The 23,513-nt window shown below is 40.4% G+C and overlaps 1 protein-coding gene across 1 annotated transcript in view; it reads left to right on the top strand.

Moving 5' to 3' along the window:
- Nucleotides 1–20,495, top strand: part of LOC143117688 (uncharacterized) — a 44,045-nt gene extending 23,550 nt beyond the window's left edge. The window contains exons 10-25 of the mRNA XM_076279284.1: nt 126–257; nt 1,834–2,178; nt 2,703–2,834; nt 4,791–4,925; nt 5,216–5,244; nt 6,309–6,386; nt 6,532–6,721; nt 7,010–7,117; nt 7,366–7,544; nt 7,714–7,863; nt 8,191–8,385; nt 10,075–10,307; nt 10,791–10,857; nt 12,804–12,892; nt 13,551–13,716; nt 19,259–20,495. Of these exons, the coding sequence (XP_076135399.1) occupies nt 126–257; nt 1,834–2,178; nt 2,703–2,834; nt 4,791–4,925; nt 5,216–5,244; nt 6,309–6,386; nt 6,532–6,721; nt 7,010–7,117; nt 7,366–7,544; nt 7,714–7,863; nt 8,191–8,385; nt 10,075–10,307; nt 10,791–10,857; nt 12,804–12,892; nt 13,551–13,716; nt 19,259–19,330 (2,300 nt within the window). The 3' untranslated portion in view covers nt 19,331–20,495. The remainder of the gene's footprint in view (nt 1–125; nt 258–1,833; nt 2,179–2,702; nt 2,835–4,790; nt 4,926–5,215; nt 5,245–6,308; nt 6,387–6,531; nt 6,722–7,009; nt 7,118–7,365; nt 7,545–7,713; nt 7,864–8,190; nt 8,386–10,074; nt 10,308–10,790; nt 10,858–12,803; nt 12,893–13,550; nt 13,717–19,258) is intronic.
- The last annotated feature ends 3,018 nt before the right edge of the window (nt 20,496–23,513 follow it).

Here is a 23,513-nt window from a genome sequence, read left to right on the forward strand (position 1 = left end):
TTGTATATACTTTGTGTTGCCAGGCAAGAACCCCCTACTGACAAAACACTGAGCTCTGCACTGTAATGTCAGACCTGCAACCTCCCTTCATTTCCTGGCCCTAAAAGATATCTCTGTGCCTCTAGGCCATCAGAGATGTACTGAGTCCTCTTGTGGCGAGTTTGCCCAATGTGGTACATTGGGGGCCTGTGTCTGCAAGACTGGATATGAGATGCCCAAAGGACTTCTACCGACAGGAGACACATACGGATGCACAGGTGAGAGAAAGAGATTTACGGCCTCTACACACAGCTGCGTGCGTTGCAGTGCTGGAGACACATCCCATTCACTTTACATGGGCTTACGTCATTCGTTGCCGAACTGAATTGTGGGTCCGTTGCGTCGCGTTTCTCCCGTCGCTCGCGTTGAGAAGTTCAGCTGTTGCTGCACCAACAGACGGCACTGGCCAATCAAGCCAATCGATGGACGGCACCAACCAATCAAATTGCGGTTAGACTTCAAGTCATTTGCATACCTACCGTCGGGAACACCCACTGGCATGCGTTGACGGAACACAACTGTGTGTAGAAGTCGTTAGAAAATGTAAGATTTGAGGATTAGATTTTCATATATCTTTATTTACATGTGTTAAGGAACACACCAACATTTTGGGACACTAGCTTATTCACCGTATATCCCAGAGATAGATAAGTCTCTGTGTGTGCAGTAACTCAATCTGATACACCTATCGGTAGGCTATCATAATCATACATGATTTTGTCGGACAAATTCTTTGCTGTGGCACAATATGTCAGTTCAATGTCATAACACAGTGTAAAACATTTTTTTTTCAAAAACACGAGTTTGTTTTCTTTCTTGTTGTATTGTTTAGTAACTGTGACAAGCCCTCTTTTCCTTTTTTCCCCCAAAATATACTCTAACCTTAACTGATTGAATTAGAAAAATGGATTACTCAATTGGAAGGACTATTTGAACACAATCAGATTGTGTTTCGTTCGCTTCCCCCCTCGCCCTTCAAACTTTAACATAGGCAGTGCATAACACCTAATCGGTTCCAATTTCAACTGGTCTCTAAGCATATCCATCTTTAAGAAAACTCATGTGAAAACTTCAACTGGTCTCTAAGCATATCCATCTTTAAGAAAACTCATGTGAAAACTTCAACTGGTCTCTAAGCATATCCATCTTTAAGAAAACTCATGTGAAAACTTCATCTGGTCTCTAAGCATATCCATCTTTAAGAAAACTCATGTGAAAACTTCAACTGGTCTCTAAGGATATCCATCTTGAAGAAAACTCATGTGAAAACTTCTGGCAGCACTGTTGGCTGCGTAATTATTTCAGTATTCTTGCAAAGGCTCATGGCACCAAGGCATCCCATGTGTTCATTTGCCTTACTGGTTCAGTACTTAGGTGCTTCACATTCATCATACATGATTCTGTTGAACAAATTCTTTGCTGTGGCAAAATATGCCAGTTCAATGTCATAACACTGTGTTTAAAAAAAAAAACCTAAAAAAAAACATGAGTTTGTTTACTTCCATGTTTTGTTGTTAAGTAACTGACAAGCCCTCGTTTCACCAGTATATACACTTGCCTTACCTGATACAACATGGATTAAATGGATTACTCAATTGGAATGACTATTTGAACACAATCAGGTTCTGTTTCGTTCAGAACTGGACTGTTTTATGTAATTGTAACGTAATATGGTTGGATAAATTGGACAGCCCTTCCTTTTCCATTTCTACACTGTGTGATGCTCCTTTATGAGATGGTGAATTATGCTATGCAATCTTACATTACATTATGATCACCCATCTCCACACCCAGACCCCTGTGAGCAGTACACCAACATCTCTGACCCGTGGAGGAACCGTGGCTTCTTGTCGACTTCCTCTCAACTCCAGCTGAAGGACGACTCGGACCTGCAGGAAGGCTGGTACCGCTTCGTTGGTGTAGGGGGTGACATCCTGGATTTCGCCAGCATTCCAATCCCATCTTTGGCAGAGCAGCATCTGGGATATTGTTCCCTCAGATCATACAGCCCTACGGTCACAAACGTAAATCTGTGTGCAGGAGCGATCAGTAATGGAAGTGTGGATGTTAAAGTCTGTTCATCTAGATACTACGTGCACAAGCTCAGACCCACCGCCAGCAATCAGATTTATGCCACAAGTAAGACAATACTCTTTTCATGAAAGCCCCATCGTTTTGAATTTTATAACTAATGATATGCAGATTGAGACCCTGGCTCACTGAATCATGCATTAACAGATGGTTTGTAAAAATAGAGTGTTTTGGAGCGTTAGGTATGGGCGTGCAACTGAAGCAGAACATTTGCAGGGCAAAAAATGAATAAAAACAGCAATTAAAATAGCTTCCATTGATTATAGTGGATTAAGATAAGTGTTGCAGCATTACGCTGTGCAAACATTCTATTTCAGTTGTGCGTCCAGTTTAGCCTGGACCTTGCTGCACTACCACCAATTGTCCTGTCCCTCCACTGTGGGATCGTGTGATGATGCCTTCTAGTAGTCTTATCAAAGTCAGTTTGTGTGCCAGGGGAATGGATTATTGTACATACTTTGTGTTGCCAGGCAAGAACCCCCCACTGACAAAACACTGAGCTATGCACTGTAATGTAAGACCTGCAACCTCCCTTCATTTCCTGGCCCTAAAAGATATCTCTGTGCCTCTAGGCCATCAGAGATGTACTGAGTCCTCTTGTGGCGAGTTTGCCCAATGTGGTACATTGGGAGCCTGTGTGTGCAAGACTGGATATGAGATGCCCAAAGGACTTCTACCGACAGGAGACACATACGGATGCAGAGGTGAGAGAAAGAGATTTAGAAAATGTAAGATTTATGGGTTAGATTTTCATATATCTTTATTTACACGTGTTAAGGAAAACACCAACATTTTGGGACACTAGCTTATTCACCATATATCCCAGAGTTAGATAGGTCTCTGTGTGTGCAGTAACTCCATCTAACGCACCTACCAGTAGGCAGGAATTGTTGTCCCACGGACCTGTTGAAGTCGTCAACGTGGCGGTGGTAGTGTATTGGTTAAGGAGCTGGGCTAGCGTGCAGAACCGAATTGTCGGTTCAATTCCTGGCTTCCACCGTTGTGCCCTTGAGCAAGGCACTTAACCCCAAGTTGCTCCGGGGACAATGTGATCCCTTGTAGTATAGTTGACACTAGCTAGTCACTTTGGTCAAGAAGTGTCTGCTAAATGTAATGTAATGTAATGTGAAAGTGTGACACCTGTGAGGTGAATGCCCTGAATGTACGTGTCCCAGAAAACTAATAAAGTATTGCCCCGTTGGGCAGAATTAACATATTCTATAGCCCGAGTGAGTTAGAAGGAGCAGAATATAACAGGGATGGGCACAAATACATCAAAATATATTTCAAAATAAAATACCAAATACCCACCTTAAAAAATGTATCAAAATAAGCTACAAAATACAGCAGTGTCTCCTCAGTTGATGCCTTTAAGCACAACTAACTTCTCAAACAGTGTTGCATTCAGTCCAGCAAAGGAAAATAAACGCTCTACTGGAGCAGAAGACGGAATGATGGTATAGAACCTCACAAAAAGGTTTTTATTGAGGGGATATTGGTCCAAGGATGGCAAGTCCTTCCTTTGGTCCTCTAAAAAGTGACTATAGCTCAGGCTTGCTGTGAGTTGACTTCAGGAAAACCTCCAAGTCATCGGTGAAGATGAAGTCCAAGTACAAACAAAGCACCAAGTACCTAGGACTCGATCCAATCTGCAGCACCGCGCGTTTTGTGTTGTGATGACTAGTGCAATGTGCATGTCCATAGACCTCTGAAGTTCGCCTACAAAAAAGAACCAAAACGGCCATCTTTACCCATATAAGGAGCTCCGGTTATTAATTGAAGCTAACTACCTATGGCAAGTTGCATTGCAAGTTAGCTCTGGGGTAGCAAAAATCAAAGTGTGCCGCCTTCACGTACCGGAGATCACAGTATCCACTTGAAGGCAGAGGACAAAAGTGTGTTCAGGAAAACGCCTGCATTTCAGACTTTTTCATCCCCGCGAGAGTTTAAAAGATGCGATAATTCAAAATCCCCATGTTATTTTCACATAGGAAAAATCGCCAGATACCGGATGTCAAAGATGGCTGCTTTTTTGTAGGCGAATTTCAGAGGTCTATGCGTCTACTGTAGCCTACCACTTGGAGTTTACGAGATGGAAACGAAAGGGATGGTGCTTAAGATATCTATTTAAATTGTAGCCTGAACTCTTGAGTGAACTCTTAAGTATCTGTTGAAGTTGTTCATTTTTCACACAAGATAAATAAAACCCATTTGAATTTCAATAATTGTAACTTCATTACTTGATTTAAAAAAAAAAAATACTTTGTTGTATGCTCGTTACCGCTAAAAGTAGTGGAATTACAGTAACACGTTACTTTGTAATGCATTACACCCAACACTGTTCACAACGAGAACAAAATAGCAATGCAGATTAAGACTAGGCGATCGCCTAGGCAGCTATTGACTTGGGACTATATTGGGGTGAAGCATGCTACTTTTGCGCAGAGATTGTCTGTGCTGTGACGAGTAAGAAAGTACTGATGTGTTACGTGATATCTCTGCACCCAAGTAGCAGTGCTTTGCCTGTCATGGTAATGGAGGATGTGTGTGTGTCTGTGTGTGTGTGTGTGTGTGTGTCTGTGTGTGTGTGTGTGTGTGTCTGTGTGTGTGTGTGTGTGTGTGTGTCTGTGTTTGTGTGTGTACATGTTTGTCCCTGTCAGACACTGATGAATGTGCGCTGGCTGGTTCTTGTGGGGTTGGTGCAGACTGTGTGAAATCGCCAGGGTCGTACCACTGTGAGTGTGTCAGTGGCTACCTCCCTCATCTCTTTCCCAATAACACCCTCACATGCACAGGTAAGCACTGGCCTATTGTGTGACACTCTCAATGGTCAGATTAGCGTGAATCACAAATGTGTGTGTGTGTGTGTGTGTGTGTGTGTGTGTGTGTGTGTGTGTGTGTGTGTGTGTGATAGAGGAAGTGACAATAAACATTTTTGACATCAGCTGAAAAATATCTTGTGCAAGGCAGATTATCATTTCTATTATGCTTCTTATTGTGTGTGTGTGTGTGTGTGTTTGTGTGCGTGTGTATGTGTGTTTGTGCGTGCGTGTGTGTGTGTGTGCGTCTGTTTGTTTGTTGCCAGATCAACAAGTGCTGGAAGCAGAATGTAAGGTAAGGTATTATGCAAATCTCACCTTTTCTGTGCTTTTTTCATGGACGGATTATGAACTTTCGGGCCCCTGGGCCCAGATGTGTTAAGGGCCCCCCACTAATTCTCGCATATGTGGGAGGAGTTGGGGGGGGGGGGGGGGTGGTCCTCCCCCAGAATTTTCTCTCTCTCTGGTGTATTCTGGTGCATTTTGGGGATGGCCAATACTAAATTCAATCCTTGGGTTGATGCTGCTTCTACAAACACTCCCGGTGCGAAACAAAACCGTGCGTTGAGTTTTTGTGGGTTAGTTGAGAGAAAGTATATGCACTTCTGTGAGCTAGTCAGAAATCTCCCTTATTGAGATGTCACGATAAGAGAAATGTGAATATCACTACCCCGAGAGCCATATAGGGTACTGACTACCCCCATCTGAAAATTCCTGTCGACTTCCTGACGAAGATCCTCCATTTTGGTCATAGCCTATCGTTTCCAACAGTAGGCTAGGCTACACAAAATATCCAAATGTCTTTTATGCACCTGATATCATCCATATTTCAAGTATACAAACAGAAGCTCCTCAGGAAATGTCTTGTTCTTCTTGGCATATTTAAGCAATATGACGTGAGTGGGAGCTGTGTTGGTAAATGATATCCCTGCCGTAGGTACAAGGCTAAAGGCCATTTAGCGTAGCCTAGCCTAGCCTAGCCTGCGCTGGAAGCGACCCAGGCCATCCGGCAATAGGCAGCCAATTTAACAAATGTTTTTAAACTTTTGAATAGGCTACATCAACTCTACTGGGCTTATTTACCAACCCAAATTAAGGTTTAGCCATTATCATTTAACATTGTTAGACTATGTTACATCATACATGCAGGCTTTTTTACACTTCTGGTTAGACGTAAACTGCATTTCATTGTCTTTGTACTTACTCTGCACAATGGTAATACAGTTGAGTCTAATCTAATCTAATCTATTTTGACTTAAAAAAAAGTATAATATTGGACCTTTGACTTATTTTGTTCTCTCACTCTATGTGATATGACAGAGCAATATATCATGCCGTCATTTGGTGTTTGACATACAGGTCCAGCTTTCAGAGTGTATCATCAATGATATGACTCGGATGATCAACAGCATTAAGGAGCTAAACCTGCCACCAAGTGTAAGTAATGGCTGCCTATAGGTAGGGGTTTTTCACAACTACTGATTTTTACTATAGTTTACAAGTTTATTAGGGTCTTCATTTGTATTCATATACATTTCATACTTTAATACTTATACTCAACTTTCCCTGTTGTGTTTGACAGGATGTTGCACCTATCTTGGTGAAACTGCTGGCGTCCCTGTACGACCTGTCCAGAGACAAATCGGTGAAAACAGACACACTCATCCAACACATCAACAGTGTGCTCAGGAGCTCTGAAGAAGTGATGGACATTTTGATGCCTGCCAATGTAAAGATGAGGAGTCATTCACACATCACTACATCATTAGCAGGTTTGTAGATAAGTAGGGTAGGTGTGTGTTTGCTAAAACTTCTAGTGTGTGTGTGTGTGTATGTGTGTGTGTGTGTGTGTGTGTGTGTGTGTGCGTGCATGTGCATGCGCGATATGTAACTGTGACATTATGTCCGGACAGTTTGCTCTTCAGTTCATTACGTATGTCATTATGTCAATATATTGGGTTGTTAGCATCTTAGCCTCAATCATGTTTGCTTGCTTCAATGTATGCTTGGCTGCTTAAAAAAAATATGTAAATGACATGCATGCCTAAATATCATTGCAGATCTGCAACAAATAACAATCGGACCAGGCGCAAATCCAAGGCCTGTTGCCATCCAGATAAAGGCCGATGACACTCAGCTGGAAATTGATCTGTCTAAAAACAATGCAGGTGAGTGTTTCTGATGCTTGCTACAGACGCCAGAATAACCCACTTACTTAAATGGTATGTATCTATCATACCCTCCTTTAAGTTAGGTAAGAGGGTAATAATAATAATAAATATTATTTATGCTATTATTGTTATTTTTATTGTTATTATCATTATTGTTATTACTTATAAAGTTGGCATGTTCCGTTAACCCTATTGGGATTTTTGTATATTGTTTTGGATGTTTGTGTATTGTTTCCCTCGAGCAGACAAGATATCTGCGTCACTCCAGGTATTCACCAACATGGAGGAAGTCCTCACGGCCGACTTCTTCCTCAGAACAGGAAGTGACAACGTCAGCACTGTCATGTCCAAAGTGGTTTCTGTTACCCTGAGGCCGACCACACAGCTGTCGAGTCCAGTAAACCTCACTCTCAAGCATACAAATGTGAGGCCTTAAAATTCTGAAGTTAATTATTATTATTATTATTATTATTATTGTTAGATAATTATTGCTATTAGTAGTAATTGTGTGTGTGTGTGTGTATGTGTGTGTGTGTGTAAAAAATAGTTACTTGTGTGGACAGTTACATTTGTTTATGTGTGTGTGTCTCTAGGTTGTGCATCCTCAGGGTGTGCTCTCCTGTGTGTACTGGAATGGCAGCGCCTGGGTGGTAGATGGCTGTGATGTCACCCAGACCAACGCCACCCACACCGTCTGCACCTGTCAGCACCTGTCCACCTTCACTCTGATCATGCAGGTGGAGGTAAGAGAGTGAGAGCCATACAGAACCTGAATCACTGCTCTCAGAGGGGATGATGGATAAAAGATGCAGGAGTGGGGCAATGGAGGGAAAACTCTCAGTGAAACCAAATGGTCACATGTATGTATGTGTGTGTGTGTGTGTGTGTGTGTGTGTGTGTGTGTGTGTACTGTATGTGTGTGAGACCATGTGTATGTGTGGTTTGAGCGTGTGTGTGTGTGTGTGCTTATGTTTTGTGAGCAGAAGCGAGCTAACGCTAACACACAAACACTCACATTCAGGCATTAGTTTTGCAGACTGTCTCTCCTCTCTGTCCCTCCTCATCTGTAGAGGAACTGGCCAAAGATGGCTGCCATGATCATCGGCCTGATCTTCCTGATCCTGACCCTGGTGACCTTTGCCCTGTGCGCCCTGAACCCCAAAGTGACCAACCTGGCTCGCCTGAATCTATGCATTAGCCTCTTCCAGGCTCACCTCCTATCTCTGCTCGTCCAAGAGCTCATCCTCCACATCCTCCCTCACAAGGTGCTCCATACAGTGTGTTGTTGTTATTGTTTAACTGAGTTAAAGGGATATTCCACCATTTGGGGAATTACACTCATTTCCCCCCTCCCCTCGAGTTAAACAATTGATTTTTACCTTTCTCCAGTTCATCTCGCTGTTCTCTGAGTCTGAGGACACCACGTTTAGCTCCAGCCTAGCATAGACCATTGAATTGGATTAGACCCTTAGCATCTCGCCTGCTAGCATCACGTTTAAAAGTGACTACGATTTTTGGTAATTTTCCTATTTAAAACTTGTCTCCTCTCAAGTTGTAATAAGACCAACGGAAACGTAGTGATATTCTAGGCTGATTTGACATGGAACTCTCTCTCATTCAGGCATAATAATCCAGTCACTAACCAATTTGTCTGCTGCAGCTCAACCTTGTTGATAGAAGTTAGCCTATGGGGACTATTTTCAGGTGCTGCATCATCATTGTGCTGCTGTGCCCATGGTGTTCCTTGATTATTACCAGAGGCGGACAGAGTACACAGCTTCATTACTTGAGTAAAAGTACAGATACCCTTTGCTAAATTTTACTCAAGTACAAGTAAAAGTACAACAGTCAGATGTCTACTTAAGTAAAAGTACTGAAGTACTTGTTTTTAAAAGTACTTGAGTATCAAGAGTACAAGAGTAGCCTACATTTTCTAAATATTACATTACTACTGCCACAGTGCTTACATTTATGTACAGAAACGTCCTACATGGAGTTATGAAAAATGTTAATGTTAATACCTTGGAGAATGTAAAATGAATTGGAAGTAAAATCAAGTCATTTTTATCTTTTTACCAATGTTGCCAGGGATGAGCAGTATTTCTAGTAATACATGTATTTAAAATACGTATTTCAAATACAAAATACTATTTTGTAATTGAAACACTTGAAACGAAAACTATCATTAACTTGAAATTTGAAAATTGAAATAGTCTGGCGAGGTGGGGCCACAGGTAGGCACATTCCCGGGATGGACCTGCTGCGTCTTCATACATTGTTTCGTCTCTTATCTAAATCTGACCATGGAGTTGACTTTGGCAGAAAGCTGAAGGTGATTGCTGATAGGCTGTCCCAATCAGTGGTGCCTGCACAATCCAATCACGTTGGAGAGGGACTCAACAAATTGAGGGTTTCCGAGATTTTTCTTTTTTCCTTTTTTTTAGAAGTAGTAACAGGTACTCACAGTTATGGATAGAAATGTAGTGGAGTAAAGAGTACAATATTTGCCTCTCAAATGTACTTGAGTAAAGTCATGAGTACTCCCCAAAAATGATACTCGAGTAAAGTACAGATCCCTCAAAATTGTACTCAAGTACTGTACTCAAGTAAATGTACTCCGTTACTGTCCGGCTCTGATTATTACGCTGGAATGATAGTATAGTTCCATGTCAAATCATGTTGTACAATGCTGTACAATGGTGTACAATGTTGTACAAAGATGTTGTGTTGTGTAGAGATCTTTACTAATTCATTCCTCACACTCTTACAGGTTTTGTGTAGAGATATTTACTAATTCATTCCTTGCCCTCTGGCAGGTGTCGTGTAGATATGTTTACTAATTCATTCCTTGCGCTCTGGCAGGTGTTGTGTAGAGATCTTTACTAATTCATTCCTTGCGCTCTTACAGGTGTTGTGTAGAGATCTTTACTAATTCATTCCTTGCACTCTGGCAGGTGTTGTGTAGAGTTCTCTCCGGCCTCCAGATGTTCCTCTACTTGAGCGGTTTCCTGTGGATGCACCTGGACACGCTGCTCCTCCTCCTGTCAATCATGATGCTCAAAAAGCTCAAGAAGCCCTGGGGGGAGGGGCCAAACTGTGGCCACTTGTCTCTGATTGGCTACATGCTTCCGCTAGTGATAGTGGGTGTGGTTGCTGGATTGATGCCAGATGGATATGGCACTGAATGGTGAGCTGTGCAAGAAAGAAGCGACAGAAAGAGCGACAGAAAGAAAGAAATGTACGGAGCCCATGAGGTGTCATTGCACCTTGTGCACACGTTTTACTAAATTGTGCACTCATTTTACAAAATTGTGCTTTCAATTTGATAAATTGCGCGCACGATTTAGTAAAACATGCACACGATTTAGTAAAATGAGCGCATGTTTTTTGGCTATAAACCAAAAAATATCTAGCAATGACCCCTCTAGGGTTCCGTAGAAATGTAATATTGCATCAATTGGCAAAAGAATGAGTAGGAAAGGTCATTTTGCAATCCATTTTGAACATGTAACCCACAGAGTTGTTTTAAACCCATTCTCGACGACTTGTGTAACTGTTGCAAAGGAACTACCTAATGATACAGTAAAACCAGCAAAAGTTAAATCATAAAAGGGAAAGTGAGTGTGAAATCCTCAGTATGTTATTTGACACATCCCCCCTCCATGTGTAGGTGTGGCGTGCGGACATATGACAGCTTATCCTGGAGTCTGCTGGGGCCAGCTTACTTCACCTTCACTGTGAGTGAATGTTTAGTTCGGATAACTTTTAAACGTTTTTGTCTTTTGATGAGATTACTTGCCTAAAATGAGAGTGACCTCATAAAATTTTGGGGTGTCATTGTCATTTTGTTATTGTAATTTAAGATTGAATGGTTGATGGAAGGATTAATATGTAATCTCTTTACAAATATGTTGGGCTCGGCTGTGGCATTATGGAAATGCATTGTGGGAAATGTCATATTAGTTAGCTGAACTGTAGCTGAACATTAGTTAGCACAACTTCAATACATGTGTTGTGTTTAATAAACACAAAGTGTAATTTACATGTAACAACCTAGTTAGGTGAAATAGGAATTTTCAGTAGTGTAAGAGTACTAAGTAAGCAAGTAAGAATTAGGCATTCATGACATGTTGTAATTAAAGATTAGGGGCTTCCCTGGACTCCTGGCTAAATTGCCAACCTGGCTCACTTAATCTGGTCCCATAATCATCCCCCAATGAGGCTCAATCACTCCCTCACTCTACACTTTAAAGGGATACCAGGCAACGTTTTTGTGTTAATTAATCATCTTCGTAAGTCGGTATATGGTTAAATGACTCATTACGGGGTGAATGAAGGCTCTCTCGCCCGCCCCTACTGCCTGTAGGAAGAATATCCCACTTGCAAGTTCGGTGTATCCTACCCGCCGATCGAAGCAGGATCAGTTTACAGCACAGAGGCAGGCTAACGAAACGCTAGAGATTGTTGCAAACGTGTGTATAATGGCAGAGCAGGCGAAGAAGCAGCGAAAACCCTTGACGGAAGACGCAATGAAAAGGAAAAGAGCTTCAGACCGAGCGAGGGGGAGTTTCGTAGAGAAAAAGCATCAGGCTTGCCTGGTGTCCCTTTAAGCTGGTGTGTTGCTTTGAGAGAGTGGTAAAGCACCCCGTGTAATGTGTTGTTATTCTACACAAAGCATTAGTGTGTTTTGGATTGTCATTTATTTGATAGTGTAACACATGTATAACCTTTAGTGTCACTGTCACTTTGTTATTGTAACTTAAAAAAAAATTTCAGTAAGGGTTTATGTGTGATATCTTTACAAATATTTGGGTCGGGGCTGTGGGATTCTGGAAATTCATTGTGGGAAATGTTACATTTGTTAGCACAACTTAAAAATTCTCAGTAGTGTACTATACTAAGTAAGCATTTGTTTGCACTTGCTATTCCAATTCCAGATTAGTCTGTAATTTCAAGGCAATCGGTTTTCATGTTTTTTTTTTTTAAACTAAGGTTAACTAACAGGGTAAGTAAGGTTAACTAACTTCACAGTGTAGCAAAACTTCAGAAATTCAAGTATAGTTTACTTGACTTAAATGATCATGTGTATTTTTCCACCTCAACATTAAATTACACTCATTTTAGGGAAGTAATCTTGAAAGACAAAATCAGCAAAAGTGAGTTACTTTAAGTAAGGATAGCTGTTCGATTTTACAGTGCACCAGTGTGACGGTACGGGCAGAAGGTTGCGTCTTTATTTCTCTGAATTCCAAGTTTAGAGTATTTGTCTGAGTACTTTTTTCCCTCGTAAATCAGAATTCAGACAGTTTTTACAATGAGTGGAAGGCAATTCAACACAGTATCTATCTGTACCATTGTTAAATATAATTATTGTCAAAGTGAAAGTTGTCCTATAAGGGGTTTTAGTGGTACTGGAGGATTTTTTGTTGCCCGGATCAGTCTTAATACTAGCGGTAGCAAAGTATTTTGTATCTAGCTGTATTAGATTTGTGGATGAATTAGTTATCCTGGCATATAGACCTATAGACAAGACAGGACACAGTAACAAACAAGTAATATGAAGAAAAAACATACATACCTGTAGAATGCAAACAACAATGGGCATTGCACATTGGACTGAGATGCGATGAGAGAGTACTTGTGCAAGACAGTAATCATCATTTGATTGCCCCCCCCCTCTCAGGTTAACCTGATTCTGTTGTTCACCGTCTTCATCAGCCTCTGCCTGCTGTCTTCCTCATCCTCTCTTTCGGAGGAGATCAGAAATGTCAGGTATCCTGGAAAATAACATATTGCCTGATACTGACGACAATATTTTTTTTATTTGTTTGTTTTTGTCTTTATTGATGACGACAATATATCATCTTTTGGAAATTGATCTTAATGCCTTAATTAAAAAAAAATAGGAAAAATACAACCTTTTAGGGCCGATTTTCTTCGTGAATAAATAATGTATCTTAAATAAGGCCAGTTATTTTATGGATCCAGGATACTATGCATCCTGAAAATGTTCCCTTTGGCCTTTGGACTTACAATAGCCCCAGCCTTCACCATACCTAGAGATTGGCATGGTTTTATTTCAGTTAGCCTAATAGCTGGTTTGATTTGCATTGAGAGATGATCTTATGGAAATGGTGAAGGGTATGTGATGATGTTGGGCTAATTATTCCTTAATTGATTAAGGCATTAAGATCGATCAATTTACAGAAGACATTTTTTTTATTCCTCTTTTTAGGCAACTTTATACATATTTGTTCCCTCTCACACACACACAAAGACATTCCCTCTCACACACCTTCCACAGGTGTGTGTGTGTTTAAGATTGTTTTTGTCTATAATTGTTCCCTCTTACACCCTTACACACATTCTCTCCCACATCAACACACACACACACACACACACACACACACACACACACACACCTCCACAGGTGCCAGGCCGTGCGTGTGTTGGTCCAGTCTGTGGTCATCACGTCCCCCTGGGTCCTGGGCTTCTTCCACATGGGCTATGGCAGTGTCGTGGACCTCGTCTTCCTCATCCTCACATCACAGCAGGGAACCTTCATCTTCCTCATTCACTGTGTCTTAAATCCCGAGGTAAACAAGGCCACAGGCGCTCCCTGGATGACTTTTGGATCATTTTAAAGGTCCCCTGTGTAACGTTTTCAGTTGTTTCTTAACAAAATAACATTTCCTATTCATTCATAAATGTGTCCCCGTTCATGTTTAATCACCACCACCACCAATTCAAAGCATACCTATTGGCTTAGAAATCCTCATTTACATCTATATAGCGCAGTGTTGACTCTCCATGTACGTGCGCCATTTTAAAATAATGGTGGCCAGCAAGGGACATATGCAAAATAGGCCTAGAGCTCAGTCTTTGGTCTCTGCATGCATAGAAAAAAAAAAACATAAGCTTGGATTAATGTGCAGAACTTCCCTACATTCACTAATGTAAGTTACAAACTCATTTTCTACAAGTCATGTCTTCCTAACATTCCGACATTGAACTTTGAAGCAGGCTTGTGCAAAATTCCAGAATTTAATTGAAACTGGCTCTTAAATTCCAATTCAATTCTTGAATTTCACTTGCATTTCAATTGAGGTAGCAAACAGGAAGCAGAATTGCAATTCGAATTGTGCACAACCCTGCTTTGAAGTTATTGAAACAAATAACTTTGTTTGTGATCTGTCACCGTCTCACTTGATCACTAGTTTCTAGACCCAGAGACAGTTGACAAACTAACCTAACATAGATTTGCTAGAACTAGTAGACTACCACAAAGTTGCTGAACGTGTGTTATTTCAGGTTAGTTTACAACAATATACAAGTTTAACCAAAGGCCTTAGCTGCTACCTAGCTAGCGAACATAGCCGTTCCCATTCACTTTCCGTTTACTGTGCTAAAATTAGCCAGCTAGCTCGGTTAACAGGCAAAATGAAACTTAATGAAACTTAATGAATGAAATTTATTCTGTGTCCGAAAGAATGTTTCATTGGCATCACACACAAGCAATGGCAATAAAGTAGTACACAAAATTATATTAACCCTTAGAACCCGATTGACGCAAAGTGCGTCAAAAAACACACACTTTCTGCTCCGCAACTGTTCATCACAGCAAGATGAAGCCTTTATTGAGTGACAGAGCAGAAGTGGGGCTTTCCAAAGACATCACGCACTTGCCTGTATGTTAAAGTATGAAAATGTTAAAAAATCATGAAATTAAATCAAATTGCATCATATTTACAGTCTATACTTCTCTGCGTTCACCTGCACACCCATTACTCTCGTTTGAATTACTCGCGATCCCGTGAACGCATAGATATGGCAAGCATATCAGATGAAAGAGGAGACACAGGGCTATTCATTGGTACCAAGTATGTCAATCTTTCTGGCTTATGAAAACAGATGAAATGACTGCAAAATAATAACGTCATGTACAAAACCAACGCTGCACACCCATTACTCTCGTTTGTATTACTCGCGGACCTGTGCTCGGATCGATATGCATGTCAGATGAAAGAGGAGTAGAGGGTGACACGGGAATCAATTTTCACTCCCGTCCCATCCCGAGCCCACACAAATGCTCCCGTCATATCCCGATCACGTGACTGCCCCCCCAAAAAAATCCTGTCCTGCAAAATCCCGAGAGAAAGGCTCCCGAATCCCGTCCCACTCCCGTTTCGTTCCCTATGTTGTCTAAAGCATTATTTCCCAAAGGGTGGGTCGTAGGAGATGTTATTTTGGTCACCAGCATAGTGACAATTTATGTTGCGTAATAGACCTAGCTTATACCTTATATAGCTTAGGAACTCCTTCTGTGCACATTTAGAACACCGCCAGAACGTGGATATCACTCGCAAAATGAAACAATAAACCATGGACCTCACAGTTGCAAAATGCAGGGGACATGAATCAGTGTATATTTGTATGAACAATAACGGACATCAGCTCTTCAACATGGCCCATTAAAATCTAGAAAGTATCATTTTAAATCTGAAAAAAACCCTGCTGTCAACAATAGGCTAAAGCAGACATTGACCGGACATGAGGCTTATTTGAGTCATAGGCTACAGATAGTTTCAATTGTAGATAGTCCTCTTTAAAGTTAATAACAGTCTCCTCACATTCCATCTTATTTCGGATTAAAACGCACAAAAGTGCATTAGAAAGGCTATAATTTAAATGTAAATGTAAACGCTATTTCCTCTTTCCCAGTGGCGGAGCTAGGGGGTGGCTTAGGGGGCTTAAGCCCCGAATCTTTTTTCAAAAGCCCCGAATCTTTTTTTAGTGTTTTAAATTCCCGGCAACTCTTATTTCCAATATAACTTCCCCTCGGTTTCTCTATAAATGTCACAAAATGCTCTACTACTAATTTGACTTGCTACACGATCTATGCCAGGTCTGGGCTATCCGCTATGGTGATTTCAATGGTTAGATTGATTTGTTTAGATCAAAGATTCTAGAACAGAGCTCTGTTCTAGAATCTTTGGTTTAGATCCAGTGAAAATGCTGCCTTGACATGCTACGTCATGGCTTCGGTGTTCCAAAAAGCCTCTGTCAGAAGTCTGTCACTTTTACAGTCTGTGACAAAACACTTTGTGTAGCAGCTACATGTTGTTGAAACGTTATGGATATTAGAACGTTTTTCAAAAGACCACCCAGCTCCGTTCAAGCAACAGCATCGCCCAGTGAACTGACGGATGGCGTTGTTTCAGGTTGGTGATTGAAGAGCTTTTAGTCAGTTAGGCAGGCTAACGTTAGGCTACTTGGCTAGAAGCTAGCTCCCTAAATGCTTAACGTTAACGTTAAATGTCCTCGTTCGTCGGCGGAAAAGGCAAATTCAGTACTCTCATAGGCTAGCTAAGCCTACTACAGAATAAGAAATTCCAGCTCCCAAAACAAAGTGATCCTCGTCTTGTAATAAATTAGGCTACACTGTTTTGAAATGTCAGAAAAACCCTTTAACAGTTATCTGCCCATGTCAACTTTTCAGTGTCATATGTTGCACAAAAGAATGTTAACTGTTAGCCTACCTTAAAACCTTGTTGATATCCTATCCACCACCACAGATCTTATAATCCACATAATATAAATCCACATAAATATAAAAGTCATGTTATGTTGTTTTGGCTGCCTAACTAATTATTAACTAAAAAAAACATTACAATGATATATTGAGAGGAAAGGGCCCTTTTCATAAGTGTGTAAATCAAGCACCATGCAGTCTGCATTCATAATCTACTGCTAGGTGCTTGATTTTATGCACCTGTGTAAAGGGACCTGATGAAACCTATGAATAATCTTGCTAAATTACAAAAATAATATAATTTAGAAACGCCTATGTCAAGATGATAATGCATTCCTTCTAAAATACCCTTGTATCATGATGACTGGCGATACTGTAAAATATATCATAATATTATGTATATTATAGTATAAGATATTCTATATATTTGTCACACAGATGAGATCAGGGAAGAGGAAGAAGGAGAATAGCAATAATAAACAATAATGTCATATCAAACAATAGCCTAATGAAAATAAACAAATACTATAATATACAAACCATAAGAAACGCTTAATTAACTAAGTACATGCTAAACAGATATGAACAGATTGCCTCTTGAAAGACCCAAAACTATAATTTTACTCAGTCAGTCAGATACCTTGAATCTGTTGAATGTTAGTTTCACATTTTTTAAGTCTCAATGTGTCCATTAGTTTATACAAAATTCACTAGAATTCATTATTTAAGGGGTTATTTAAAAAAAAAAAAAAAAATGGGCTAAGCCCCGAATGTTTACAATGTCTGGCTCCGCCCCTGCTCTTTCCAATCTTGCGAACTTCACTACAGTTAAGCTGCATTGCCATTTATTAGCAAGTTTCCCATAACCACCACATAGGCTAGTCGAGGTGACGAGGGTTATTAAGATCTGAGGCGTAGTCGCTGACGCTGATTGATTGGCTTGTGAACAGGGCAGCTGCTTTGTATGGCTCTGATAGGCTACTCTGCGGCTTGCAGTAGCCAATCAACAAGCGTATTGTGAGTTGTAAGTGGTTCTCTTTTCTAGAAATGCCTTGCAATCTTTGGGTGCACTCACCGCATGTTTTAATTTAATCTCCTCCGTTCCCCTCCCGTCCGCTCCCGTTCATTTATGCCCGTCCCGTCCCGATCATGTTACCAACAGTGAAATTTACTCCCGTACCGCAGGACTCCCACGGGAATACCGTGACCCGCGGGAGTCCCGAAAAATTGTCACCCTCTAACACAGAGCTATCATTTGATACCAAGTACATCCTTCTGGGTTATAAAACAGATTAAGTGACAGCAAATAATAACTTCATATAGCTCGACTTGCCTCACATTTCTGTTTGTTTTTGTGGCAAAGCATGTTTATAATCCAACTCTATTGTGTGTTTCTCTATGGCAAAGAATGTTCATAATCCGGTTTTGAGATCCTATTCCTGCATGGCATCCAATTCAATGCTCACATTGCATCCCAATGTTCGACAAAGAAACACCTTTTTTGCCTTTACTTTGTTCATGGCAATGCAGTAAAAAATTGTAGAGAATCACGAGTGCAGACACCATAGGCACACACAGGCTAACACGTAAACTCGGGTCAAGTCAGGTAGGATCAGTTCGTGTCACAGCTATGGAGCGCAGAAAGGTGATTTATCACTAAATAAAAAAATGGCATTTATTTCTGTAAAGCACACACCACATATGTCTGTAAATTGCTCAGCCCCAGAGAATCTCTCCAACATGGCAATGATATTACCAGATTCAGGACAGTCTGCTCTACACACACATAACAAGCATGTAGAGCTATGAGCTTGCTGTGGTGAGATACATGTCAAAATATAAGATTTTTTATAATATGTTTTTTATAATTTAATTATTTAAAAAAAAATGCTAGTACTAATACATTATATGATGGCAGTTCTGGATAGCCTAGACTCTGCTGAAAAAAACAATATATAATACTGTATGTGTGTGGCACTTACAATGACCAGAATAAATCCTTATGAATAAGGTAGTGAAAATGCCTTAAAAACAGCTTAGGGTTCTAAGGTTTAATATGTTGTTATTGCTTATTCAGAGAGAAGTTGATGTTTTGACACGCCTAGGAGTCCGAAAGTGTCAGTTTTGATGTGTGACGGGTACCGCAGTTCTAAACGAAGCAGCGCTTGAGACGTTGGTTGCTATATAACACCTAAGAAGCATGGAGAAATTCTTACACAAGAGGGCTTTAATTACAAGTCTACACTGTACAAGGGCAGCCATGCCATAACTGACTTGAATTTTTGTGAATTATTTATGATATTGTAATCATGTATTATTATTTTGTGTACTGTACATCTACCTGATATTATACAATATGCATATATGATGCATGATATATTCTAGATCATTATACAATACATCTATAACAGATCCACACCATGAATGTTTATATGTAATGTATGCATTAGGTAAGTGTTAATTATGCAGTGGTCTGATCTGGTCAAAGGATTTACTTCAACACTCAGCCTTGTGCCTAAGGCCAAATTATAGCTGTGGCAATGACCTTTCAAAATTTCACTCTCAATTCTTTATTATTGTAAACAATAATGTTTCTTTTTTTTTAGGTGCAGTCATGCTGGAAAAGATTCTTTCAAAAATTAGCATCCACATCACCCACACTATTAAACAACATGTAAAGACTTTTTCAACATGAAAATAGAGTTATTATAGTTTTGAAATTGTCATTAGTTTGTATTTTTATTTATTTCAGTCTGAATTTTACTTCAGATTAGTTTTTGTTAGTTTTACAAGTGCAAAATAATTACCGGTACTTAGTTTAGTTTCAGTTTTGCTTTTAGTGTTAGATTTTTTTAGGTTTTATGAGGAATGTCTTGATTTCGAGATGGAGAAAAAGGTACAATGAAGGAGTGAAATCTGATATCTTTCATTAATACAAGGTCATTTTTAAAAGACCAGTGTATCTTAAGAATTCAAACAGAACACAAGAAAGTTGTACAACAACCACAGTGCAGGGGAAACTAAAACTAAGCTATTTTTACCTTTTTAATTCTATTTGGTTTTATTTTGTAAAGTTAGCCTTACTTGTGAAGCCCTTTGGATCAACTGTTTTTAAATTTACTATGTACATATAAGTGACTTGAATTGACTAGTACCAAAGTCCTTTTAGGCAAGTCCCTCCACTCGGCAGCCAAACACTTTTTGGGCACTCATAGGGCATCCTATTCGGCAGAAATGCACGTGCGCAAGGCTTCACGACACCAGCGGCGAGTTCACAACACATGATTGGCACGATGTCTTCACAACACACACCATATGATTGGCTCAATGTATTCACATGTCGACGTTTTGCCGAGTTAGGGTCGGATATGTGTAGACAACGGCGTTACAAACTAACCCCATGCATTTCTATGGAGGATTTTTTGAGTGCTGTGTCTCCTCATTAGAAAGTCTCTGCTAGTACCAACAAGAATTAAAAACTACTTCCATCCCTGTATTAGAACTGCCCCTGCAACAAGTATACATATAACAAACAAATTTGGTGAGGATGAATGACAATGAGAGAGTGTTGACACAACTGTATGCTACTTGATGGAAACAGGATTTGCATCTGCGTAAATTATATAAATTTAAACCAAGACTTGTTTTGGATGGCACCTCCCCACCAGTGTGACTCCAAATTGCATTTGAGGCACCTTACCGGTAGTCTAATATTGCATTTGTGGAGATAACCACATGTCTCACACCAGAGAAAGCTCGCAATGGAGTTCACACATTTGTATCTATTATTGCCTGTAATTTCATCAGTGTTTCATGTCTCACACCAGGAAAAAGATTTCAATGACTGAGCAGTGAATAAATAAACAAATATAATGAGAAGTAATACAATAACGTATTCCATCATTGCATGATGTTTTGTCTTTGATTTGTGCATCCCAATGTAAAACCAAGGATGTCTAAAATTTCATCCATCTTAATGTATTACAGTTTTTCTCGATTACTTGTGATTGGAATCCACTTGGTCTTCATGACTACTTTCTTTGCACAGCAGAAGTCATCTCTTGTGAATGTGTTCACACATTTCCATTGGCTTCACACATTTCACACACCCTTTTGCAAAACACAGGTATCATTCAAAAGCCCCAAACTCTATTTGTTTTCCCATGCTAAACAAAAGGAAAACATCTTTTCACAGGTGGTATAGATATTCCTTGCATAAGTCTGAATCTCTGATACACCTGTGTGAAACTCCTTTGCACAATTCTTCAATCAGCAATCATTCATAAGAGAAGTCTGTTCTGTGTTGCTATTTGCAAGTATGGATCTAATGCACATTTAGACAATGTACTGTATTGCCTATTTGGTGGAGAAAACAGTACGAAAGGTGTTTACTGTAGGTCTATTTCGAAGAAAAATGACAAGTTGTAGTTCAATGAAATTTACTGTATCTTGCTAGGTATTCATAGCCTGGAAACCAGACTCTCTGACTTCGCAGAGAGTCTGACCTAGATCCATAGGCGTTCGTTTATTTCCGGGTGGGAGGGCACAGTTTGAGGTTTAAAATCATTGGAGTTCCTTTGAACCGCTTTGAACCAATCACTAATAACCGGCGTTTCGTCATACAGAGAAGTTTCTCTGCAGCACGCCCATAACAAGCACGGGTGCATCTTATCAAACAATCACACGTTTCATCTGCGTAACTCTCGCCAAAATGCATCATATGGTGTTTTGTGAATGTACCCAAGTAAAACTTTCATATAAATGCATAAGTACGTCCAAAGCGCCACTTTTAAGCTTGTATGCGTTGCTATGCAATGCTTTTGCTGCATGCTTTAAGTGTTTTGAGAGAGTAACAGCCTTTTGCCAGCAAAATGTCATTTTGTCCAGAGTGCTTTTGTTCAGACATTGGTGTTAACTGTTTTGAGAACGTGATTTCAGAGTTGACACAAATATCAAAACGATCGAGAAAAAACTGTAAACAAAGAAATATCACCCATGTGTCTACGCTCAAAACAATAAGCCAAAAACTTAGAAACAAGACTTCACAGCAGGATAAAAACGACAAATAATAATACATTAACTTTAGTTGTTTATATGTAATTATGACCGCCGCGCAGCGCAGGTTTAGTCAGATTTTTTTTTCTTTTTCACATGTCCAAATTTCCGTCAAGGATTCCTGGGACACTGTAAGACCGGTGTAGCCCCCCCGCTGGACTGGACCCCCCGAAAGGAGGGTAGGGCAGACACAGTTTTTTGTGAATATCTTGAGAACCGTAGGGCCTAGGATGACCAACTTTTTGTATATGTTTGCCTTCAGGGGTCATGTAAACTCATTCCATATGCACACATGTGCATAAACAGATACACGCACACACATACATTTACAGTAATCCTACGTATGACACATACTCACACAGTAGACATATATATGCATGCATGCACATGCACACACACAGGCACATAAACAGGCAAAAACACAAGCACATGCACGCACACACACCCACCCACATACCCACACACACATAAACATGTACACGCACACATGCACACAATTCAAGAATTTCTCAGAATTATGAACAGGCAAGATGGGGGTGGGGTTGTATAAAATGTATATTCATTGAGTAAAGTTGAGTTGAATTTTGCAGGCTTCCCAGCATGCATCGTAATATTTAGTTTACTACACATAATCGTGAAACATGGTAACGTAGGATAAGAATCCTGTCACTCAATACTACCAGAGTTGTAACAGTGAACATGTAGACAACATAACAACGTCATCAGGTGCACAGATGTAAAAATGATTTTGCATGATTTTTTAAAAGTAAGTTTACTTGATTTTTTACTTTTTCACCTCAAAATTAAGTGACTCACAAAAGACAAAAACTGAGTTCTACTTACTAAATATTTTAAAGGAAAATTCCGATTTTTAGCACTTTAAGGCCCTTTTCTGGTTTGTTTTGGATGAACTAGAGTGGTGGACACCGAAATTTTGACGATTGGTCCTGTCTCAACTTTTCTGACTCGTTTTGAATCGCCTTTGACTACTCAGAGTGGCTGCCAACAGGCATGCTCAAACATGTCCTAAAACAACCCTTAACGTTAATTTTCAAAACTGTGCAAGTGGTTAGTGGTGTTCACTGGGCTATTCGAAGCGTCCGTCATTTTGAAGAGCCACTGCATACCTGTGTGTGTTGGCGTGTTGTTGCAAAATCCGCGGAGTCATTTTATGCAAGCAAACCGCATACAGGGCAGCCATGGCCCACTGGTTAGCACTCTGGACTTGTAACCGGAGGGTTGTCGGTTCGAGCCCCGACCAGTGGGCCGCGGCTGAAGTGCCCTTGAGCAAGGCACCTAACCTCTCACTGCTCCCCGAGCGCCGCCATTTAAGCAGGCAGCTCACTGCGCCGGGATTAGTGTGTGCTTCACCTCACTGTGTGCTGTTTGTGTTTCACTAATTCACCGATTGGGTTAAATGCAGGGACCGAATTTCCCTCATGGGATCAAAAAAGTATATATACTTATACATTATTGAGGTCAGACATGTTAACACACCTTGCACTCGCTTAAGTTTTTTACCCGTGTAACCTACACTGATCCAGTTCTGCCAAAGCCCTGCTTCTATCCTCACTGGTAACTTACAGTACAGTGCTGTGTGGGAGGGGGAGTGGCTAGCGGCGAAAGCCAATGTGTGCTTCTTTTGCCAATATATTTAACAATATCTTTTGCATTTTTTATTCAAACGTCAAATTTGGCACTGCACTTACTCATGCCCGTAAGACACCTGCCAAATTTGAAATCAGTCTGACAAACGGTCAGCGAGATATGCGTGCCACAGACATTAGGACGCTTTCATTCAAAGTG

The sequence above is a fragment of the Alosa pseudoharengus genome, unplaced genomic scaffold (assembly GCF_046254945.1).
Source record: "Alosa pseudoharengus isolate Yale_2024_CS ecotype anadromous, Long Island Sound unplaced genomic scaffold, YU_APseudo_1.1 YU_APseudo_1.1_scf_1, whole genome shotgun sequence".
NCBI classification, from domain to species: Eukaryota; Metazoa; Chordata; class Actinopteri; order Clupeiformes; family Clupeidae; genus Alosa; species Alosa pseudoharengus.